The sequence below is a fragment of the Drepanopeziza brunnea genome (genome assembly GCF_022702325.1).
Source record: "Drepanopeziza brunnea f. sp. 'multigermtubi' strain 214-2 chromosome Unknown ctg18, whole genome shotgun sequence".
Classification (NCBI taxonomy): domain Eukaryota; kingdom Fungi; phylum Ascomycota; class Leotiomycetes; order Helotiales; family Drepanopezizaceae; genus Drepanopeziza; species Drepanopeziza brunnea.
This window is the reverse complement of record NW_027094081.1, coordinates 1,072,798-1,092,182: the sequence shown is the minus strand read 5'-3', so window position 1 is coordinate 1,092,182 and position 19,385 is coordinate 1,072,798. Positions and strand designations below refer to the sequence as shown.

Genomic DNA, 19,385 nt, shown 5'->3' with positions numbered 1-19,385 from the left:
GGTAAGTCCGCTTGCTATCGTAAAAACTCGCCAACTTAAACTTCTACCCCTTAAGAACGACTCAAACAAAAGAACTTGTAGTTAAGGCAAGCGTTTTAACTCCTTATACTACACTTCTTCTTCGCAAGCTTTAATACGGTTTCTAAGCTTTAATAAGCTTTTAGCAGCGCGAAGGCTACGGCTTAATTCACTTTTCCGGCGTGTGCGAGCGGCTCCAAGCCCTTTATAGACCTCCTCTTGAATGGCCTTTCTTGAGCAATTATATTTCCAAGGTATTTAAGCTTGCCCTCGCTAGTAAAAGCTCCATTTTCCTTTTATTAAAGCTTTAAGTTTGCCTTTAGCTTCTCGTAGCTAAGCATAAAGAATCGCTCTTTAATAGCTTAAAGCTTAGGCTCCGAAGCTATAAGGTTCTTCGGGTTTTCCTTAATATAAGCAAGTCTTAATAAGTCGCAAGAAAAAGGCTGCTTAGAATAAAAACGCATATAAAGGCAAATCTTTTTTTAAAAGCTCGTTAAGCGTAGCGTAAACACTCTCACGAGCTCTTTTAGCTTGCTAAAGATGCCTTTCAAATATCTTTATATAATATTTTAAGCTTTTCAACTTAAAAGCTTCTTTTATACTAATAGCGTTTATTATAAGCCTTAAGTAGCGACTCCTTTAAGCAAAGTCCAACCTTTAAGCAATTGCTTTTAAGAAGTCCTTTATAACAAAAGAACTGACAACATTTTGCAATTCGAGCTTTAAAGCGATAGGCTTAAAGTGCACGAGCTTTTAATTCCGAATTTATTGCTAAAGTTTAATAGTCTTCGACTCTTCGTAGCTCTTTCGATAAAGACTCGACGGTACTCGTCTCGTATATGCTCCTTCGTCGATTCGTCGTTCTTCGCGTATTAGTCTCGTAAAGACCTTATCAGCTTTTAAAATAAAAACTTTTCTTTTTTAATCAAACGAATCTTATAAAGCTGCAAAAGCTCTTTTAAGACCGTCTGATTCACTTACTTTAGCATGTATTAGTATTTAGCGTTTAAAGCGCTTTAGCGCGCTTCCTTCTTAATATACTTTTTCGACCGATATGCAAACTCTTTTTTAACGTCTTAAAAGGTCGCACCTTTTAGCATTAAGCGATCTTTACGAGTAGCTAAAAGCGCTTCGTCTTAATCTTTTATAAGCTTATCTTTCCGCTCGTTTTCTTAGTTTTTTTGGCTAAATTACTAAAAATTCCGTAGATAGTAATAAAATACGAAGAGTATAATATCCCGTTCTTTTTTATCGGCTAGACTTTTTACTTTAAGGTCTAGTTGCTCGATCGGCTATAATTGTTGTTTGTTTGTATATAAGTCGATTTAAATTAGTATTATATTGCTATATATAGCTAGCGTAGCTTTATAGCGATGACGGTATTATTATAATAAGTGACTTAATTCGGAATCACTTTTTCGTAAGAATAGAAGTAAATCGATAGTATAAGCAAGCGACTTAATACGGAATCGGTTTTCCGTTATAAAAGAAAGGTATTCGAAATATAAAAAAGCGACTTGATACGAAATCGCTTTTCCGTTATAGAAAAAAAAAGGTATGGAAATATAAAATCTTCTCGCTTTTAAGTATTCTTAGCTCCTTTATAATTAATCACTTACTAGTAAATCAACTATTAATTAGTATTATATTGCTTTTAAGCGATTAAAAAATATATTCGTAACTTCGTCAAGGTCGTTAAAGTACTTGTAATTGCAAAACACTCGGTTATAAAAGTATTTAAATTTCAATTGCTCCTTTAAGTTTAAAAGTCCTGATTTCTTTTATATAATTAAAAGGAATTACGTGCGCTAGCTAGTTAATAGGTTTTACACTTAAGTTAAGGGTCCTTTGAGCGATGATATGCTAAGCGAAGCATGCCAAGTGACCCGTGAACCAGGGTTTACGGATGAACTCTCCACCTACTACTACTAGCTAGCTAAGATCGATATGAATATACCGACAAATATAATTAGTAAATATACTGAAGAAATATAATTGTAAATTTATATATTATTTTTAATTGCTTTATCTATATTATTTTAAATATTTTTAGCTGTCCTACTTTAAACTTATAGAGTTTCCCTATCCTTCGTAAGAAATTTGATTTAAAAAAATCCATCTTACAAGGTTTTAAAAAAAAAAGTCCTTTATCGGCCCAGACCTTATAGGAGAGATAGGGAGGAAAACCCTATAGGGACCCACCCCATAAAGCAGCTTATCATGTTTTATATAAATATATATTATATATTAATGATAGCTTAAAAAAAACCAACCATTCGTTCATATAAGCGTATGCACGTAACTTAGCCACGTGCTTAGCAGAGCAAGGGCATACGATGCATCCACGTAACAAAGGTGCCTAATAGCATCACTATATACATGGACAAAACAAATACAGACCCTCAATTCTACTACAGTATTAATATCATAAAGTAATGCAAGGTCCGAATACGTATTCGATTATTCAAGTTGATTCAGTTGTTTATGCATGCCTCTCTAGCTATGTAAGGTAGTGGCTACTTATAGCCACCGATATAAACGGAAGGTACGAACGGGAGCCCACGTGACTTGGCCCGTTTAACTGAGTTGATTCAGTTGACTCAGTTGACTGCTGTTAACCAAGCTAACCGATAGTTCAACTTCAGCTTCTGATTAATCCAGGTTCTAATTAAAGTCTCGGTTCTAATATTAATCATTTGAGTCACTTTAATTATTTCAATTATTTCTATTATTTCCACCATTTCAAGTACTCTCAACCACTTATAGTAAGCTAAAAGCTATAAATTTCACTTTTTCATCTTCTCGATACTTTGATCTTCCGGATCAAATTGCTTTCAGAAGCTTAAAAAGTTTATCGGTAACTGCTTTTGATCTTCGATCAACACCATGGATTTCTCTAATCCCAATGCTCCGGTAATCATCACTTACTCTTCCCTTTTATTATTCAACCTTTGCTAATCCGTCCTAATACAGATGATCATGAACCACCACCTAGGAGTCTTCTCCTCCTCCGACAAGCTCGCCTGGTCTCCAGACCAAATCGATATCATGATCGACTTCGAGCTCAGCCATCCTACCTTTTCCGAGTACATTCGTCATCAAACTTCGAAGGCGCAATCAAGCGGCCAAGCTTTCTCGTTCGAGAATCTCGCAATCCCTTTTTCTCTCTGGCGTAATCTCGGCTTCGAAGAACTCGACGAGCGCACGACCAACTTCAAAGGAGAACGCATCCAGCCACTCGTCGAAGGACAGATCCGGGATGCGCTCGAGCATTTGTGGCAGCAGAAAGGGGAGCGTGAGCGGAGCGTTGAAGAAGAGAAGATTAAGTTTCAGGCTGCTGCTGCGGCGGGCCAGTTGGAGAATTCGGCGTGGTACTTGGCTCCGGGGAGCAAGGGCCACGGTGCGAAAGATAATGGGTATCAGATGACCAACGCTCATCAGAGTACCAATGCTTACCAGAATGGCAATGCCCAGCAGCTTGCTAACGCTCACTTCATCAAAGCCGGCAGCCCTCATCATACTCCTGGCCGTAGCGAGAATCAAGGTCCAACTCGTATGAAGATAGAAGAGGGCCGTCGCGAGATGGGAGACATGAGAAGCGACGGAGGCTTGAGCGGAATCAAAGATCGTGTCGCAAATGGATGGGACGGTGCGCTGAAAATGATGGATGGCGTCGAAGGCCCATGGAAGGGAATGGGTGGAAAAGGCAAGACGAACAGCAGCCCAAGTCCTAAGTCCCGCAAGTTCAAGGTCAAGCAAGAGGAAAAGCATGTGGCGTTCAAGGAGTCTCAGAGACTCCAACGAATGATCGATGAGCTTGCTGAAGAAGAGGAGGCTATTGATAAGGAGATTGATGAGCTCGCGAGCCAGATGCAGCAGATGATGGCGCAGTGATTTTGTGTGGCATTTGTTTAATGTGGACGAGGTACAAGTTGCTTGTCTAGACGAGACACAGTTTGCTGGGAGGACTTCTGAAGTTAATAACTAAATTGAATGGAATGTTTGCGTATATCATTTCGCTCCCCCAACCGCGAAGAAGAGCACCTTATTCGCATAATATGATCCCTACGCGCGGGCATAACTATTACAAGATTGACAGAATGAAGCTCTTTCGAGAATTAAGCGAGTAACCTCTCCATGGAAAGAATCACTGCAGATCCACGCACAATGTCCTTACTGCTCGTATAATTCACCGAGCCCAAATAATCTGTTGGTAATCCATATAGGGCGTGCACACAGGGACTTGGTACGAATATCAGTTGTTGTATTCGTTGTATTATTAAGTCTGAGGGAGGAGGTTCTTGCTGCAAGGTGCGGCTACATGTCGTGGTAGGTGCCAAGGCTTCTACACGTGATTGCCAAAGCCCTATCCCGTTCCTCAATCCATTATTCCCATATAATCCGATCTGGTTGTGTTAGAATTGATTACGTTGATAAAGTTGACTGATTTGAGTGATTTGAATAATTTGACTGAGTTGACTGGGCTCACTGAGTTGACTGGGTTGACTGATTTGATTGAGTTGATTGAGTTGATTGAGTTGATTGAGTTGATTGAGTTGATTGAGTTGACTGAGTTGACTGAGTTCATTGATTTGATTAATTTGATTGAGTTGATTGAGTTGATTGAGTTGATTGAGTTGATTGAGTTGATTGAGTTGATTGAGTTGATTGAGTTGATTGAACTGACTGAACTGACTGAACTGACTGAACTGGCTGAACTGGCTGAACTGACTGGATTGGCTGGATTGGCTGAACTGACTGGACTGACTGGACTAACTGAACTGACTGAACTGACTGGACTGATTAAACTGACTGGACTGACTGAACTGACTGGACTAACTAGACTGACCGGACTGACCTCTCCAACCTTATCATCCAACCCGACCGAAGTAATCAATATCACAAAGACATTGCTATCGTCCGGTCTATATAAGACGAGGACTCCATGCTCCAGGAAGATACTTCAACAGCAACAAACATACTCGGGCAACATACCCTAGCAATACACTCCAGCAACAGACTCCAGCTCCAATAAGGTACTTCCATAACAGACCCATTCCAGCCGCGACCCTTCGAGTCTCTAACAATACATCAGACAGCGTCTCCCGGCCGTAGCAACCATGAAGCGCTCTCAAGAACAATCTCTTTCTCGAAGCGCGAAGCGCAGACGTCAAAGACAAAGAAAACATGATCATAAAGCCGAAGCCGGCGCCGAAGCCGCTGTCGCTGCTAGCTTCGCGAACAGCTTCAACGACCTTGAATCGACTTCGAACAATATGACTGATGGACCGTATTCAGGTTCCCCCAACGCCGAGGCCGCCGCAAACTTCAAGCTGTTCGACTTTACTAGCCTTGCTCCTTGGATTACGGACAAGATGGCTGAGACCTTCGATCCGCTTGCTGCTAGAGCCGAATTAGCCTGCGACTACGACGAGTTTAATTCGCTGCTGAAAGAGATAGCTGATAATTTCGATCCCACTGCGTCCGAAGTTGAAGCTGCGGCCAACCTCGTTTCATTGTCTCGTCACCGGTACCCCGGGCTGTTCAGCATGATAGAAGAGCATGCGCCGGAGATAATTACCAAGGCCCATCCATTTGCTTCAGAATCTGCTTCGGAATCCGCTTCCAAATCTGCCTCAACATCGGCTCCGAAATCTTCCACATCTGCTGCGAAATCTGCTTCGGCATCTGGCCCGACATTTGCGAAGGTTTGGTGCCAGGCTATGTGCGAGAGCGAGAGCGACAGCGATACATCGATTCCTGCCCAACGAAAAGGACAAGGTCAGCTGGAATCTTTCGGGATGCAACACGAATTCAAAGCAAGAGGTTCTCGTCCTCGCAGCTCCGTTGCTCACCGATCTTCACGATCCTCCGCCGGCATCAACCCCAACCACATCTCCGCCCACCGATCTCCTCGCTCCTCCGCCGGCCTCGAGCCCGTCGCCGCCAACCGGTACGGAGTCCTGCCTCCCCTCCCTTACCCTGCCAACAAGAGCTCTGCCAGCAAGAGCAGCCCCTTGCCATCGCCATCCTCGCCTCCATTTGCATCCCCTTCTCCATCTCCATCTCTATACCCGATCCCACCCGAACACCATTCCTCAGCCTCCCGACATTATCGAAGCCTCCACTCCGCCGCCGACGGCCCAGCTGAAGCAGCAGATCCCCTTCCATCAGCCTCTCATTTCCCCTTCGACACTGACATCAACACCGATATCAACACCGGCCCCCCGGGTCCCCTTACCAGCCAGCTCAACGCCCTCGCCACCGCCTTCCCTACCCACACCCTGTCCCCCTTCATCAACGCCAGCGACCTCACCGACTTCATCTCCCAGATCCGCCGCCCGGTCGATCCACCGGTATTTTCCGTCGAGTTGTGGGTTCTGCCATCGGGGCTCGTGCAGCTCTTATCGGAGAAGCTGTTCAAGGATGGATTGCCTTTGGTAAGATCGATTTCCAGTTCTTTGCCCCGCTCCCGTCGAGCATTGAGGTCGAGCTGAGCTGAGCTACGCTGACGGATGATATTTGATTCGCAGGCTCGATTCAGCGACGAGAGTGTGGATCAGATGTTGTGATCGGGAGGAAAAGCGCAGGAGTGATAATGTGGTAGGATAAGAGGCGAGAAGATTAGATAAGACGAGGCAGATTGGAAACGGAATCTCGTGACGAATAACGAATAACGAAATTGGGACGGTTTAATAGGAGGGAGGCATTTGTTCTTTAGAAATAAATTGAAATCCGTTTGAATTATTAATAAGGTTTTTTTTTTTTTTTTTTTTTTTTTTCGTCTTTTAATCGTCGGTGACCATAATAAATAAGACTTGACGTCTCAACTTTTAAGGCCCTTCCTTAAAGTAAATGAAACAATTATGTCCCGCGAAACAATCAGATCCCGCGTCGCTTATAAAATAACGAACAAGTTGAATATATATATATATATACTAACTAGAATATTAATCGTATAACGTGATAAACGTATTTATATAAATAATTTCTAATCCTAGAACCCAAAGTAAGGAAAGGAAACAGGAAGCTGGACTGCGCCCAAGGTTTACGCGAGCCTCGATAATGCACTCATTATGATCAAGCGGGACTTCAACAGCTACGATAGAAAGCAGATGGCGGTCTTTATATTACTTGTAAGCGTGCATATATCCGGGGGGTGTCGTGTCGATCGTGTCGGTCGTGTCGGTTGTGTCGAGAAAGCCTTCTTCTTATGCGCGTATATGTTTTGTGCGGCTGCTTCTGCCAAGGGCTAACGGGGTTCGTGCAGGACTCGCCGTAGAACAGGCCGTCCTGCGCCAGACCAGCACTATTATGTCTTACGTAAGCAGCCTACTTGACAATAATGCACGCGAAGCCTCGAATCATTCGGCGTGTGTGGACTGCATGTGTGGCGTGGCGGGGTAGCTGGTAGCTGGTAGCTGGTGGTAGCTGGTAAGGCGGGGAGCTGGAAGGGTGAGGGGCATGCATAGCTAGGTAGCTGCGGTAGGTATGCGAGTGTTCGGGCCAAGGATTTCAGCCCTATTCCCGGGGTCCGGAGATCTTGAGCGTTCATCGCGGACTAGTAAGCTGAACACCAACACGCCGAAGATGGGATAGGATGGGATGGTCTTATAGCAATTGCGGACTTTTTGATTAATTTAATGTATGAAATAAGTAAGAGACTTATCGTGCTAGTTCGAATTTTAAAAATTGGGATATGCTTTCGAGTTTCGTGAGATGTTTGTTTATAGCTAGAGCATTTAAATCCGAATGTATAATAGCTTTTCTTGCATTTGATAGCGAATTTATAAGATCTGATTTGAAGGGTTTATTCATCGCTATAATAGTTTACGAGTAGAGGAAGAGAGAAGTAAACGGTGCTTATTCATTTGGACAGCTTTTACTTTCGCAGCTGGGAAAGCTGTCTCGAGCTGCTTGGATTTTGACGAAGATGCCGAGGGTCCAGATTCTGGCTTTGGCTTTGGCTTATTTGAGACGACAGTGATCGTTTTTCTTTCGAGCATTTCGTTTCTTAAAATATTAGCTGTTTGAAAGCTAGCTATGATTCTTTAAGGCTCGAGGAGCTGCGGGCGACGCAACGGCTGACTCTACTCATTAACTTACTGTCTCGTGGTTTTGGCTAAGAGTTTCATAAGGAATCCTCGGTTTATAGGGCATCGGAGGCCGGTGCGGTTAGTATGGCCGAGGCTTTTAGCGCGGTTGCTGAGAAACTAGAAGCAGGAGCTAAAGATAGCTCTGGATTGCGCTTGAAGGTCTTTGAAAAGAAGTAAGGCACGGCTTGAGGGCGGCGAATCCGCACGAGTAGCGTCAGAGGTTGAAAAATCCGATATGCCTTGATGCCGTGATGGATTGTTATTGCTTGACGGGTCTGATAAGTAGACAGGTGTCTCATATGCTACGTATGACTTTATATCCAGCTGGTACTTGAAGCTTAAAAATCAATAAGAGAATATTTACGAGAGCCGACCTAGATGAAAGCTGCAGCTCGCGAGCAATGCAATTGCGTTATGCTTGACGATCCACTTTACTAAAGATGAACTCGTCGTTCAATTCATCTCGTAGCGGCAATAGCTGCTCGTTAAAGCTATACTATCTTTTCGAGCAATTAAAACCCGGAGACTTGAATGCAGGAGCCTTGAACAGTATGCCGAGAAAAAAAAACGTGCGGGCTGAGCAATACTATTGCTCGCTTTATCAGAAATAGCTCCTTCCGCATATGCTTTTTGAAGTATAAACTCTACCTTCGAGTTTTACGTGCCTTAAGCGGTGGCCGCCACTCGAGCACGCTGCTTTTGCTTCTTCCGAATATGCGGGTTGGAGCGTAAATAAGCTCGAGTATTTTAAAAATTCATTTTGAGCAAAGTCAGCAAAATATACTTATCAATATAACTAAAAGCGAAAGAAAAGAACGTGCACATCATTTGAACCGAGACATCCTTTCGTGATTCGGGCGTTAATCTTGCATCAAAAAAAGAGGACGACCGCCTTCTTCGGGATCGCGGATTAAGGTCAGCTTTAAGTGTCGATACCGGAACTTAATTAAAGCCTTTAAGTCGATTGCTTGTGATTCTTACGAGCTGATAAAATAAGACGAGCGGGACTCGGAGCTCTCCGATATTATAGCTTTCGGAAAGTCATGCTTGAATCGTCGGCTGCTTTGAAATTGCGTTGAAATTTCTCGACTTAGCTGCGCTAGGACGGCATTACTTACTCGGGACATCCAGCACCCTGGGACATCTAGTAATCCGAGACATCTACCAACCAAGGACTTCTAGCAACCCGGGATATCTAGCACCCAAAGATATCCAGCAACCAAGGACATCTACTAACTCGAGACATCCAGCACCCGGGACATCTAGCAACCCGGATTATCTAGCAACTCGAGACATCTAGCAACTCGAGATATTTAATAACCCGAGATATCTAGTAACCCGGGATATCTATTAACTCGGGACATCTACCAACCCGGGACATCCAGCAACCCGAGACCTCTAGCAATCCGGAATAGCAACTTTTGCTTTTATAAATCGATATCAAATAAACCATCCACCACATCGTAATTATTTCTATATGATCAGATGCACCGTATTAAGTTTGATATCGAAGAAATAACAGAATTTTAATTACATATTATTACTCTATTATTGTGATGTGCTAAAGTAGTACAAATGGTACTTTTTCATGGTACTTGTCCGTGCGCCGACAAGCGAAGAAAGTCAACAAAGCCCTTCTCGAGCTCGGAAGGCCAAGCGCCAAGGCTCTCCAGACGGCGATCGAAATCGACTCCGGAGACGATGAAGAGGGAACCGATGACGATGATCATTAATTAAGGTGCTATTTAACTACTTGCGAGGTACTCTACCATCTTCGCCTGCTTTTACTAGATGAAAATGGCGGGCCGCCTCACAATTATGGGTATACTGTAGATCAGGATTGCTGTGCTGAATAAGCGAGGAACACGAAGATCGGACTTCAAGCAAATTCCATCAAAGGTACGTATGCATCGCGATCAACTTCCATTCAATAATTATTTCCTCCAGTAATCTGACAGATTGGATTATTTCATTTCGATCTATAAGACGTTGCTTTTTATCGATGTTGTGGTTGTTGGAATATCTGAAGCGGATAAGCAAAATTTCATTGTTTGGGACGGTTTTTGGCCATATTTTCATGAGATTTTAAATGTTTGAGTTAGACCAGATAGATGCATCTTCATATCGATGATTCATATTTGTATAGCGATATTCCCCGAGCATGTAGATATTTTTTTATCATCTGAATTATTAATGATTGTTGTGTAATATGTGTCTTGACGTCAGTGTCCCGGGTTGGTGGTCGCGTGTTGGTGGTCTGCCTCGGAGCTTGAACATCGAGAAGACAGACCCCTCTTATCTCAGTCGGGTCTTCCTCGTTCCGATTCTCCTTGATCAACTCCAGTTTATGCTCCATCTCCGCATCGGTTGCATCTCCGGCTTGATATGAATATAACCTCTTGCAAGCGTTTCCACCCGGAACTCGATTACAACTATTTTCGTAGATTACCGGACTGCCGTGACTGCAGATTTATGGATGATGGCCGCGCGGATCGGTACTTCGAGTAGAGGCGATGATGGGCTTGGTTGATGCGATGTATCACGTGATTTAATCAATTAGTCATCAAAGGATGCCCAGCCTCCTCATTACCCAAGGGCATCGTCACTCTCACCCAAAGCTTTGATAAGGAATTTCTCACGATGGTCGGCAACAGCAGCGCATCAGTGCTTGTCATACCATCGACTATATAATCGAACATCATTGATGCTAATGGATCCTACCAGTCAAGCATATCCCGCGCCATCTAACTCGTCGTCCCGTCAGGGACATCCTCCAATCTACCCTCCCCCACCACAAGCCGTCCTGCCTATTCCGCGGAGATCAAATACAGAAAATTCCTCAGGAACTTCATCTTCTGGCTCGAAGAGAAGACGCGCATTGGCAGAAGATGGTAGTGATCCCGCCCGCCCTCGCACTCGGGTGTCGAGCACATCCGACTTCAGTGTCAACACGAGGGCGCAGGTTAGAGAACAGTACAACAACAAGTGCTGGCACTGTGGAGCAAGTCCTGCAGACGTCTGCCATGTTATCGGCAGCAGAGATAACACTGTAAGTAACTTATACGACCAGCGGGGACTGATCTAACTTCATCCCAGTTTCATGAGGCTCGCAAACATGGTCTGATCGACTTCCACGAGAAACAAAACCCACAGAACGCGATCGCACTCTGCGGTACCTGCCATACGAATTTCGATCATTTCTACAATCCCTCATTCTTCTTCTTACCAACCGATCTGGAGTACTTTTTGAACTACGAGCGACAAGATCGAAAGCGTCGTCGGAGACTAGGACGTCGCACGGGGACAATTCCAGCGCGGATATGTCCTACCGCCCAAACATACCAAGATCACCAAATAAATCAGGGAATTGAAGGTGCCGAGGTGGGAGGGCTGTACACGAGGATCGTGATGAATGACTTCCTCCCTCAATATCCTGGACGCGCGCCTTTTCAACCTGGTCTCAGTGAGTATGGTGCGACAAAGTCATGGCCGGGCTCGCCGATGGCATCTTTGCAGCGTGCTGTAGTTATGCTGCGGAGACTCAATCTGCATGGAATTCCTCGGGAAATACGAAATGCCTTGCGACAATTACAAGATGCGTACAGCGAGGAATTGAATCTCGACGGCTCAGATACAAGCAGCCAAGGGAGCACCGAGCTGGGCCCATCAGAAGGAGATGATATTGAGCAAGGGAACCGGGACAGATTGAAAGACAAGACAAGAGAACCTAGAGCCAGGTCGCAACGAAGTAGAGCAGAGCAGAGCTCTGCTGCATGTTGGAATAGAGAGCAGGATTGTGAAGAGCACGGAGTCGCAGAAGACAAAGAAGGCAACGGCACTTGCACTTCAAATGATGGAGCCTATTCAGAGGCAAATCTTAACGCTGCATTATTACACTCAAGTTCACGCCATCAGGACATGGACTGCATCGTGTCACCAGGCCGTAATGCATCACTCTGGCGTTGGGGACCCTACGCAACAAGTGAGGATGCTGCGAAGTTCTTTCGGCGGGTACTGTAAGGCCAATACAATCATGCCTTGCATACAGGTAATACAACATTGACGTGTACGGATCAAGCTTGGAAAAGACCATAGAAGCAGAGCTGTATTGAATTCCAATTTACTCGAGAAACGCATTTTAATTTTTTTTCTGCGAAACAATTCGATTTTCCATCCACTATGCATCCGTGCTACTACCGGTAGTGCTTTCTATGGCATGGTTGCAAGCTTTGATCACCTGTACTACTTTCTGCGCTGCAGCACGTTTCTTATTATCTACAGTATCATGGTCACAATTGGCTCCGCTTCCGTCTCCGGCTCCGCCTTTGGCTCATCTACTCTTCCGGCCACGGTTTCCTTTGCCTTGTGTAGACTCTTTCGCGGCATACGTAGCTCGTGCCACCTCGATGTCCTTAAAGCTCATTACCTTCGCCTTCCCAACCAAGTACGACCTCGAAGGCATCAATGCGGGTAAGCGATTGTTCGAAGCAGATGGGCGATTGATCGCAACGGCAGCATACGTCGACGCCGAAGGCGCCACACATGCATTAAGAATTCCTAACAACGGATCGAGATAGCTCTCGGTACCTTTGATGAGGAACGACGAATGCACCCTGTGGTGGTGACGATGGGCACTCGTGCAGTTGGAACTGGGTTTCCCGCTAGAACAGCTAGTCGCGATAGAGCTGTTTCGAAAAGATTCTCTGTCATTGCAAAAGACTCGGGCGAGAGATCCAGCTCGTCTATGAGCATGGCGGAGCTTGCTTGATTCGGTTTTATCTTATGAGCTTTGCATTCTCGGGGTCCGAAATTAACCGGCTTAATGACGAGACGGGCGGTTTCTAGAAGTGGTTCGTCTTTACATGGCATTGCTTCTTATTCATCGTCCTTATCTTTTCCAAGTCCAATTGCTTGATACCAGCTTCCTCGATCTCTTTGCTGCTTTGGTCTTGAATTAGAATGCTAGATCGAAGATATAGAATGATTTTCTTCCTCTTTGAATAATGCTCGAGCGGCATATTCTTGAAAGAGGTCATCTGCTTGCATCTGCTTCACTGCCGGAAAAAAATACTTAACAACCGATTTACGATAGCAATAATCAATTCCAAGTCTCCGCACACTTGAGACCTTTCTTTTGCTTGATCTTCAACACCACGATAAGGTAATTGTACCCCTTGTCCTTGAGCTCTTCATTCCTACGGCAAGCATCCTTCCGACGCCTGATTGAAGGACCTTGGGTCTCTGATATAAAAAGCCGAGAATACACTTAAAGCAAATGTTCTCGGGTTTTAGCGGCGGGCGATATGCTTAGAATCATTTGGTGGGGGCCCGCCAGACGAAGCTATGCTACCCTTGCGTCGAGTTTTCGGCATCTTTCAAAATAATAAATACCGTTAAAAAGAAAAAAGATCTTAAAAGTTCATCCAGGGTCGACCGCGCTTTCTAAAGGTTCAACGCGGGCAATCATGATAGTGGTCGATATTCCTTACGTCGTGCGAGTCCGAGTAGGCCTTGTGCGGAAAAACGCATTCATGCAACCCGCTAACTTCAGCGAGGCTAAGCGAGGCCAGGCGTGTCCCTCATCCAACCAGCCGTGGCAAGTGCTGCAGACGTCCAACTACTGATTTCTTGGACTCTGATTAGAGTTTATTAGCGGGTTCTGTGTACTGGAAGATTGGAAAATTTTTATGGATAGCATAAAAACAAAACCAAAAAGATGGAAACAAAAGATAGAAAAGAAATCGGCTGGGCAGCGGTACGATTTGCGTAAAGCATTTAAGGAGCGTGTTGCATTGTTATGTGTTGGAGCACTTCGCTCACGTCACTTGTTAGTTTATAATTAGTATATCGCATTGCAAGTAAAAATAAGGTTGCGCGAAGGGAGCCGCACGTCACGCATCGCTTGATTAAAAGCGTTGCTTGCACCGTATCGGAGGCAGTTCGGACGAGTGATCTGCGGGAACTCTATGAGTAGGCCGAGCTAATTTATCCATTTTAAGAGATTAATATAGAGAAGCGGCTGCTCGGGGGAGATCTCGCAGCTATAGGGCGTCCCGATAGACTTATGAAGGACGGAGATACTAGCTATCTCCGGCTTTAGACGCAAGGGTAGTTGCTCACAGCCAAGCGGGATTTCCAGCTCCCTGATTCTCTCGGCCGACATAAGGCCCGGGGCTAAGAACGCATTATCAGCAAAAATAAGGCTCAAGAGGGCGACGTGCGGTCTGAAGGTCAGGGACGGATTAAAGATAATCTCGGGAAGTATCAAGGTATCCTTGGCTTCTATATGAGCCGGACGTCTCAGCTAGAATGGGAAGGGAAGGGGGATCGAAGGAACGAGAAAAGGCGCTAGTTTACACTTACGCTTCTTTTATGTCGAGATACATCTTGGTGAACTCGCACGTGAACTTGATCAGGATCCGCTAGGGCCCGCCACTACGCTTGCGGAGCAGGTTCGCCGCGACATCATTATAGCGGAGCTTTAAGAGCGATGAAGGACGGTTTGCGGAGAATACAGCTAGCTAGCAGAAGAGGCTAGTTTGGATCCGCTGCCGGTCATGTGTGTACTTTCGCTTCGTCGTAGTCCCCTTGGTCTGCAAGACGCTTGCGAGATCCTCGATATACGAGCGGGACTTCTTCGCTAGATTCCTGAGGACCTGCGATATAAATTTCATAAGCTCTCACCTAGAGATGATTCAGACTCGATTGAGCCGTCAGATAAGAAACGCTACTTAATTAATGCATCTGACGGTTAATCTTCTCGTCGATCTTCCTTCTATTCGCTCGTTCGTACACGAGCCGGAAGACCTTTAAGTATGTCTTATGCGTGCTGGCAGACTTGATGCCGGCAAGCCTTTTTCTGTCTTTATTTTAACGTTAATTCAACATTTACCTGAAAAAAGGTCTTGAGGTCACGGTGAGAGGTGACTTGTATCATCCGGGCAAAATTCTTTCGTATGTATTTGCAATGCTTAAAAAGTCAGATGAGCGATTCCATAGCAAAAGACGGCATGCAAATAGAGAATACGGTACACACTGATGGAACTAACTCTCCATCATTTCGACGAGGCGAAGACAATTATCGCTATAATCTTTATCTTTATTCTCGGATTCCTCGGAATTTTCCTCTTGATCGAAATGATACTCTGGCGGGCAGGTGGGCGTTCTCTTCTCTAAGGATCCACGCAACATCTGCCTCTTCATCTCTACCAACATGGGTATCAACGTCTATCGGCACGGTGCTAGCATAATGCTCCTTACGAGTAAGCCACTCCAGATCTAGCAAGTCTGCCTTATCGTCTCCGTCGACATAGGTATCTACGTCCGCAAGCTCGGAATCGATACCAAGCTCTTCTTGCTTATTTTCTGTATCAACGCAGCTCTCAATGTCTGATCCGTCGCTATCGGGGGAGAGAGGGCTTGATTTTGGTTATTTGCTATGACGCATAGCGATGAGGCATAGCGATTAGATCAAGCAAGCAAGACGACGGTAATGATAATTGAAAGCAAAGAACTAAGGCCAGAGATTTGGAGGAGGAGTTTGCTGCCCAGATAGTAGTAGTAGGATAGGAGAAGACGTATAAACCGAAGGAAATTTATATGAGTATAAGAGACTTGGAGGAAAGAAGTGGGAGAAGGCAAGGAGGGAGGGAAGACGAGTAAATATGAAGGATTGCTGTCCTGAGTCATTTTGGATTTTAGACTTTGAAATTTGGATTTGGGATTTAGGATTAGGGATTTGGGATCTGGGCTCTGATGAAAAATAATAGTGAAATGTAAGATGCTAAATGAACGGAAGTTGAGGAATATGTTGGTTCGCCGGTAGCGAACGCTCTCGCTCTCACCGGCGTGCGTCGCACTTGGTCACTTGCAATTGCAAAACAATGAGTTTGGATGTTATCTGATTTCTGACTACTTCTTGAAGCTAGGAGTAAGCGACTCTTTGTGTGTGGTTAGAAGGAATTCTCTTGAATGGCTACATATCAACAGTTGTAAGGAAGTTGGGGGTCTTGAAGGATGTCTCGCTAAGCGAAACGTCCATCCTCGGGCGAGCTAGGCCGATATTACGGCAGCCTTTGCTGTAACATCTTGAAATACTTTCTAAGGCTGTCTTGTATGTGTTGAACGGTGACACGGGCATACAAAGATGAGTAGAATGATTCTTGATTATGCTCTGATGAACTCGGGGAGTAGCCCTCTACTTATACATCTGGAGAAGTCTTGACACGTGATAGGTCTATCACCTGATCACATCCGATAGTATGTAAGTTTGCAAGTAAGCAAGTTTCGAAGCTTCGTAATATCGATTAACCACCGAATCAACTACCTAGCAATTTGTCTGTCTACCTGTCTATTCTAGTATACAAATCCATCTTTACTCCTATCTCCATTCCCTTCCTCAATTCTTCTTATACTCCATATTACCCCTCAATCTCAAAATCCCAATTCGCATCCAATACCCGATCAAAATCCAAATCCCACTCACCATTAACCGCATCTTCGAAAACGTAAATGGTCGGATCGTAATTGATGTCAAACTCGCCAGGTTGAGCTTGGGCTTGGGCTTGAGCCTGGTCTGCAAATTGAGCCTGGTCTGCAAATTGAGCCTGGTCTGCAACTTGAGCTTGGTCTGCAACTTGAGCTTGGTCTGCAAATTGAGCTTGGTCTGCAACTTGAGCCTGGTCTGCAACTTGAGCCTGGTCTGCAACTTGAACCTGGTCTGCAAATTGAGCCTGGTCTGCAACTTGAGCCTGGTCTGCAAATTGAGCCTGGTCTGCAAATTGAGCTTGGTCTGCAACTTGAGCCTGGTCTGCAAATTGAGCTTGGTCTGCAACTTGAGCCTGGTCTGCAACTTGAGCTTGGTCTGCAACTTGAGCATCGCCGCCACCGCTGCCAAGGACCTCATCGACATTCTCTTCTTCAACAGCATTAGCAAGAGGCAGAGCGAGAGCGGGCAGTCCACCATCATTCAAAACCTCTTCTTCCGCTTCCGCCTCACCCTCGTCGTCGTCATAGTTGTCGATGTCGATTAGAAATTGGTCGAAATCGACATTTCCGCCAACAGCAATAGGTGCAGCAAGTGCAGGATCAAGACCCGCAAAAGCATGAGCGGGTGCAGGTGCAGCATGTGCATCATCGACGGCGCCATCGATAGCAAATGGTGGTAGTGCACCATCATCGACATCGTTCAGCAGCTCCAAACCATCCCGGCCATGCCTCTCTTCGCCATTGCCATTGCCATTTCCATTGTCGCGTATCTCATTAAATAAAGCTTCCCAGTCGATTTCATGATCCAGGAAAGGTGCGCCGTTTTGGTTTGGGATATTGAACTGATCCCAGTCGAAAGGGGCGTTGTTGGCGCCGTTGGCGCCAGGAGCAGCAGCAAAAGCAAGTGGTGCGGCGGGATTTTCGGCGGGAAGTCCAGCTGCAGCGGCAAGAGGAGGAGCAGCGCCAGCAGCAGCACCATCTGCGTTGAAAAGAGCTGGTGCTAGGCCGGCGGGATTCTCGACGGGGGCTTCAGCTGCAGCAGCAGCGAGAGGAGCAGCAAAAGCAGGAATGTCGATCTCTTCGCCATTTTTGTTGTTGAAGTAAACATTGTCCCAGTTGTAATCCTGCCCAAGGAAGGGCGCGCCGTTTTGATATAGGAGATGGGGGTTCCAAATAAAATGGGCGCCAGAAGCAGCAAGTGGTCCAGCATCGGCGGCGTTGAGTAGAGCTGCTGCTGGGCCGGGATTCTCAGCAGGGAATCCAGCAGCAAGAGGCAGACCGAGAGCGGGAGCGGGTAAGATACCATCGATCAAAGGAACCTCTTCTTGCTCGTCGTTATTGTCGTTAGCGTGGATGTCGATTGGAAGCGGATTGGCATTGGCATTGGCATTGGCGTTTCCGTATCCGTTTCCAGCAGCAATAGGTGCAGCAGGTGCGTGAGCAAGAGCATGAGCAGGTGCAGATCCAAGAGCAGGATCGACGGCGCCATCGACGGCAACTGCACCGTCACCCATACCGACGCCGACACCGACACCGACACCGTTCAGCAGCTCCAACTCATCAAAGCCATTCATTTCAGCGAACGCAGCGTTCCAGTTATTATCCTGCCTAAAGAAGGGCACAGCATCGTTGCCGAGGCCGTTTTGGTTTTGGTTTGGAGGGTTGAAGTTCCAAACATTAGCAAGTGGTGCAGCATTGGCGGCGCCGAACATGAATGTTGCTGGGCCGGCGGGAAGTCCAGCAGGCAGTCCAGCAGCAAGAACAGCAGGAGTAGGCGTACGAGCGTCGGCCATAGGAGTGTTAATCTCCACGCTGTTGCTTTTGTTGAAGTGAGCAGCATTCCCGTTGTAATCCTGTGCAAAGAGTGCAGCATCGTCGCCGTTTTGGTTTGGGGGATTGGCATCCCGACCAGCAGCGAGTGGTGCGGCATTAGCGGCGTTGAGAAGAGCTGCTGCTGGGACAGCTGGGACTTCAGCAGCAGGAATCGCAGCAGGAGCTGGAGCAGGCGTGGCTGGGGCAGGCGTGGCAGGGGCAGGAGTGGGTGTAGCAGCGTCGGCCATGGGACTGTTGGTCTCTTCGCTATTGTCGTCGTTGTTATCGAGATCTAAGAGAGAAGTGTATATTAATATGATGTTTTTTTTTTTTTTTTTTTTCCATGACTATGAATTTTTTGCATAGCCATGACCGTTTTCTGTCCAATTTGATAACGCTTCAAAGAGAAAAGAACAGGAGGAGGGATGTGAACATGATAGATGTAAAGTAATAAGCGCAGGACTTACCGTCTCTCATCATCGACTCCCGGTTCCGATTCAACCTTAAGCTCGATCTCAAGCCCTGCCTCTGCCTCTGCTTCTGCCTCTGCCTCTGCCTCTGCCATTGTCTTTGCTTCTGCCTCTGACCCAAACCCTGCCTTTGCCTCTGGTTCAGGCTCAGACCCTGATCCTGCTCTTCATCCAAATCCATTTCATCTTCGTCCTCCTCTTCCTCCTCCTCTTTCATACACTCCTCCTTCACACCCCCTCCCCCCCTCTTCTCCATCCCCTCATACGCTTTCGTCCTGATCCCCCTCAACTTGTTTTTCAACTTGGGATCTAGAACGTCCACAATCAATACCCCTTGACCATTCCTCCTCCTATCTTCCGGATCTAAACCCAGACTGCGATACAAGGGGCTGATGTCCAGTTGTTTGAGAGAGATATCAAGGGTGCGAGGGTGTGTGCCGAAGTGTACAAAGGTTCGAGTTTGGGCAGGCGTCCAGCGGAAGACGGTGCGGGATGTTAAGCT

General features: G+C 45.9%; 4 protein-coding genes across 4 annotated transcripts; 3 read left to right on the top strand and 1 right to left on the bottom strand.

Moving 5' to 3' along the window:
- Positions 1-2,904: 2,904 nt before the first annotated feature.
- L3040_008814 (uncharacterized protein) lies at positions 2,905-3,912 on the top strand (the record flags this gene model as incomplete). Its single annotated transcript, XM_007292017.2, has 2 exons — positions 2,905-2,931; positions 2,992-3,912. 2 exons carry the CDS (start codon positions 2,905-2,907, stop codon positions 3,910-3,912), a joined length of 948 nt encoding a protein of 315 aa, XP_007292079.2.
- Positions 3,913-5,138: 1,226 nt separating this feature from the next.
- L3040_008813 (uncharacterized protein) lies at positions 5,139-6,590 on the top strand (the record flags this gene model as incomplete). Its single annotated transcript, XM_007292018.2, has 2 exons — positions 5,139-6,458; positions 6,552-6,590. The coding sequence occupies 2 exons, from the start codon at positions 5,139-5,141 to the stop codon at positions 6,588-6,590; spliced, it is 1,359 nt and encodes a 452-aa protein (XP_007292080.2).
- A 4,234-nt stretch (positions 6,591-10,824) lies between these two features.
- On the top strand, positions 10,825-12,134 carry L3040_008812 (uncharacterized protein; the record flags this gene model as incomplete). Its single annotated transcript, XM_007292019.2, has 2 exons — positions 10,825-11,163; positions 11,211-12,134. The coding sequence occupies 2 exons, from the start codon at positions 10,825-10,827 to the stop codon at positions 12,132-12,134; spliced, it is 1,263 nt and encodes a 420-aa protein (XP_007292081.2).
- Positions 12,135-16,534: 4,400 nt separating this feature from the next.
- On the bottom strand, positions 16,535-18,661 carry L3040_008811 (uncharacterized protein; the record flags this gene model as incomplete). The annotated part of the gene is made up of 1 exon (XM_066157208.1): positions 16,535-18,661. The coding sequence occupies one exon, from the start codon at positions 18,659-18,661 to the stop codon at positions 16,535-16,537; it is 2,127 nt and encodes a 708-aa protein (XP_066010314.1).
- Between the last annotated feature and the right edge of the window lie 724 nt (positions 18,662-19,385).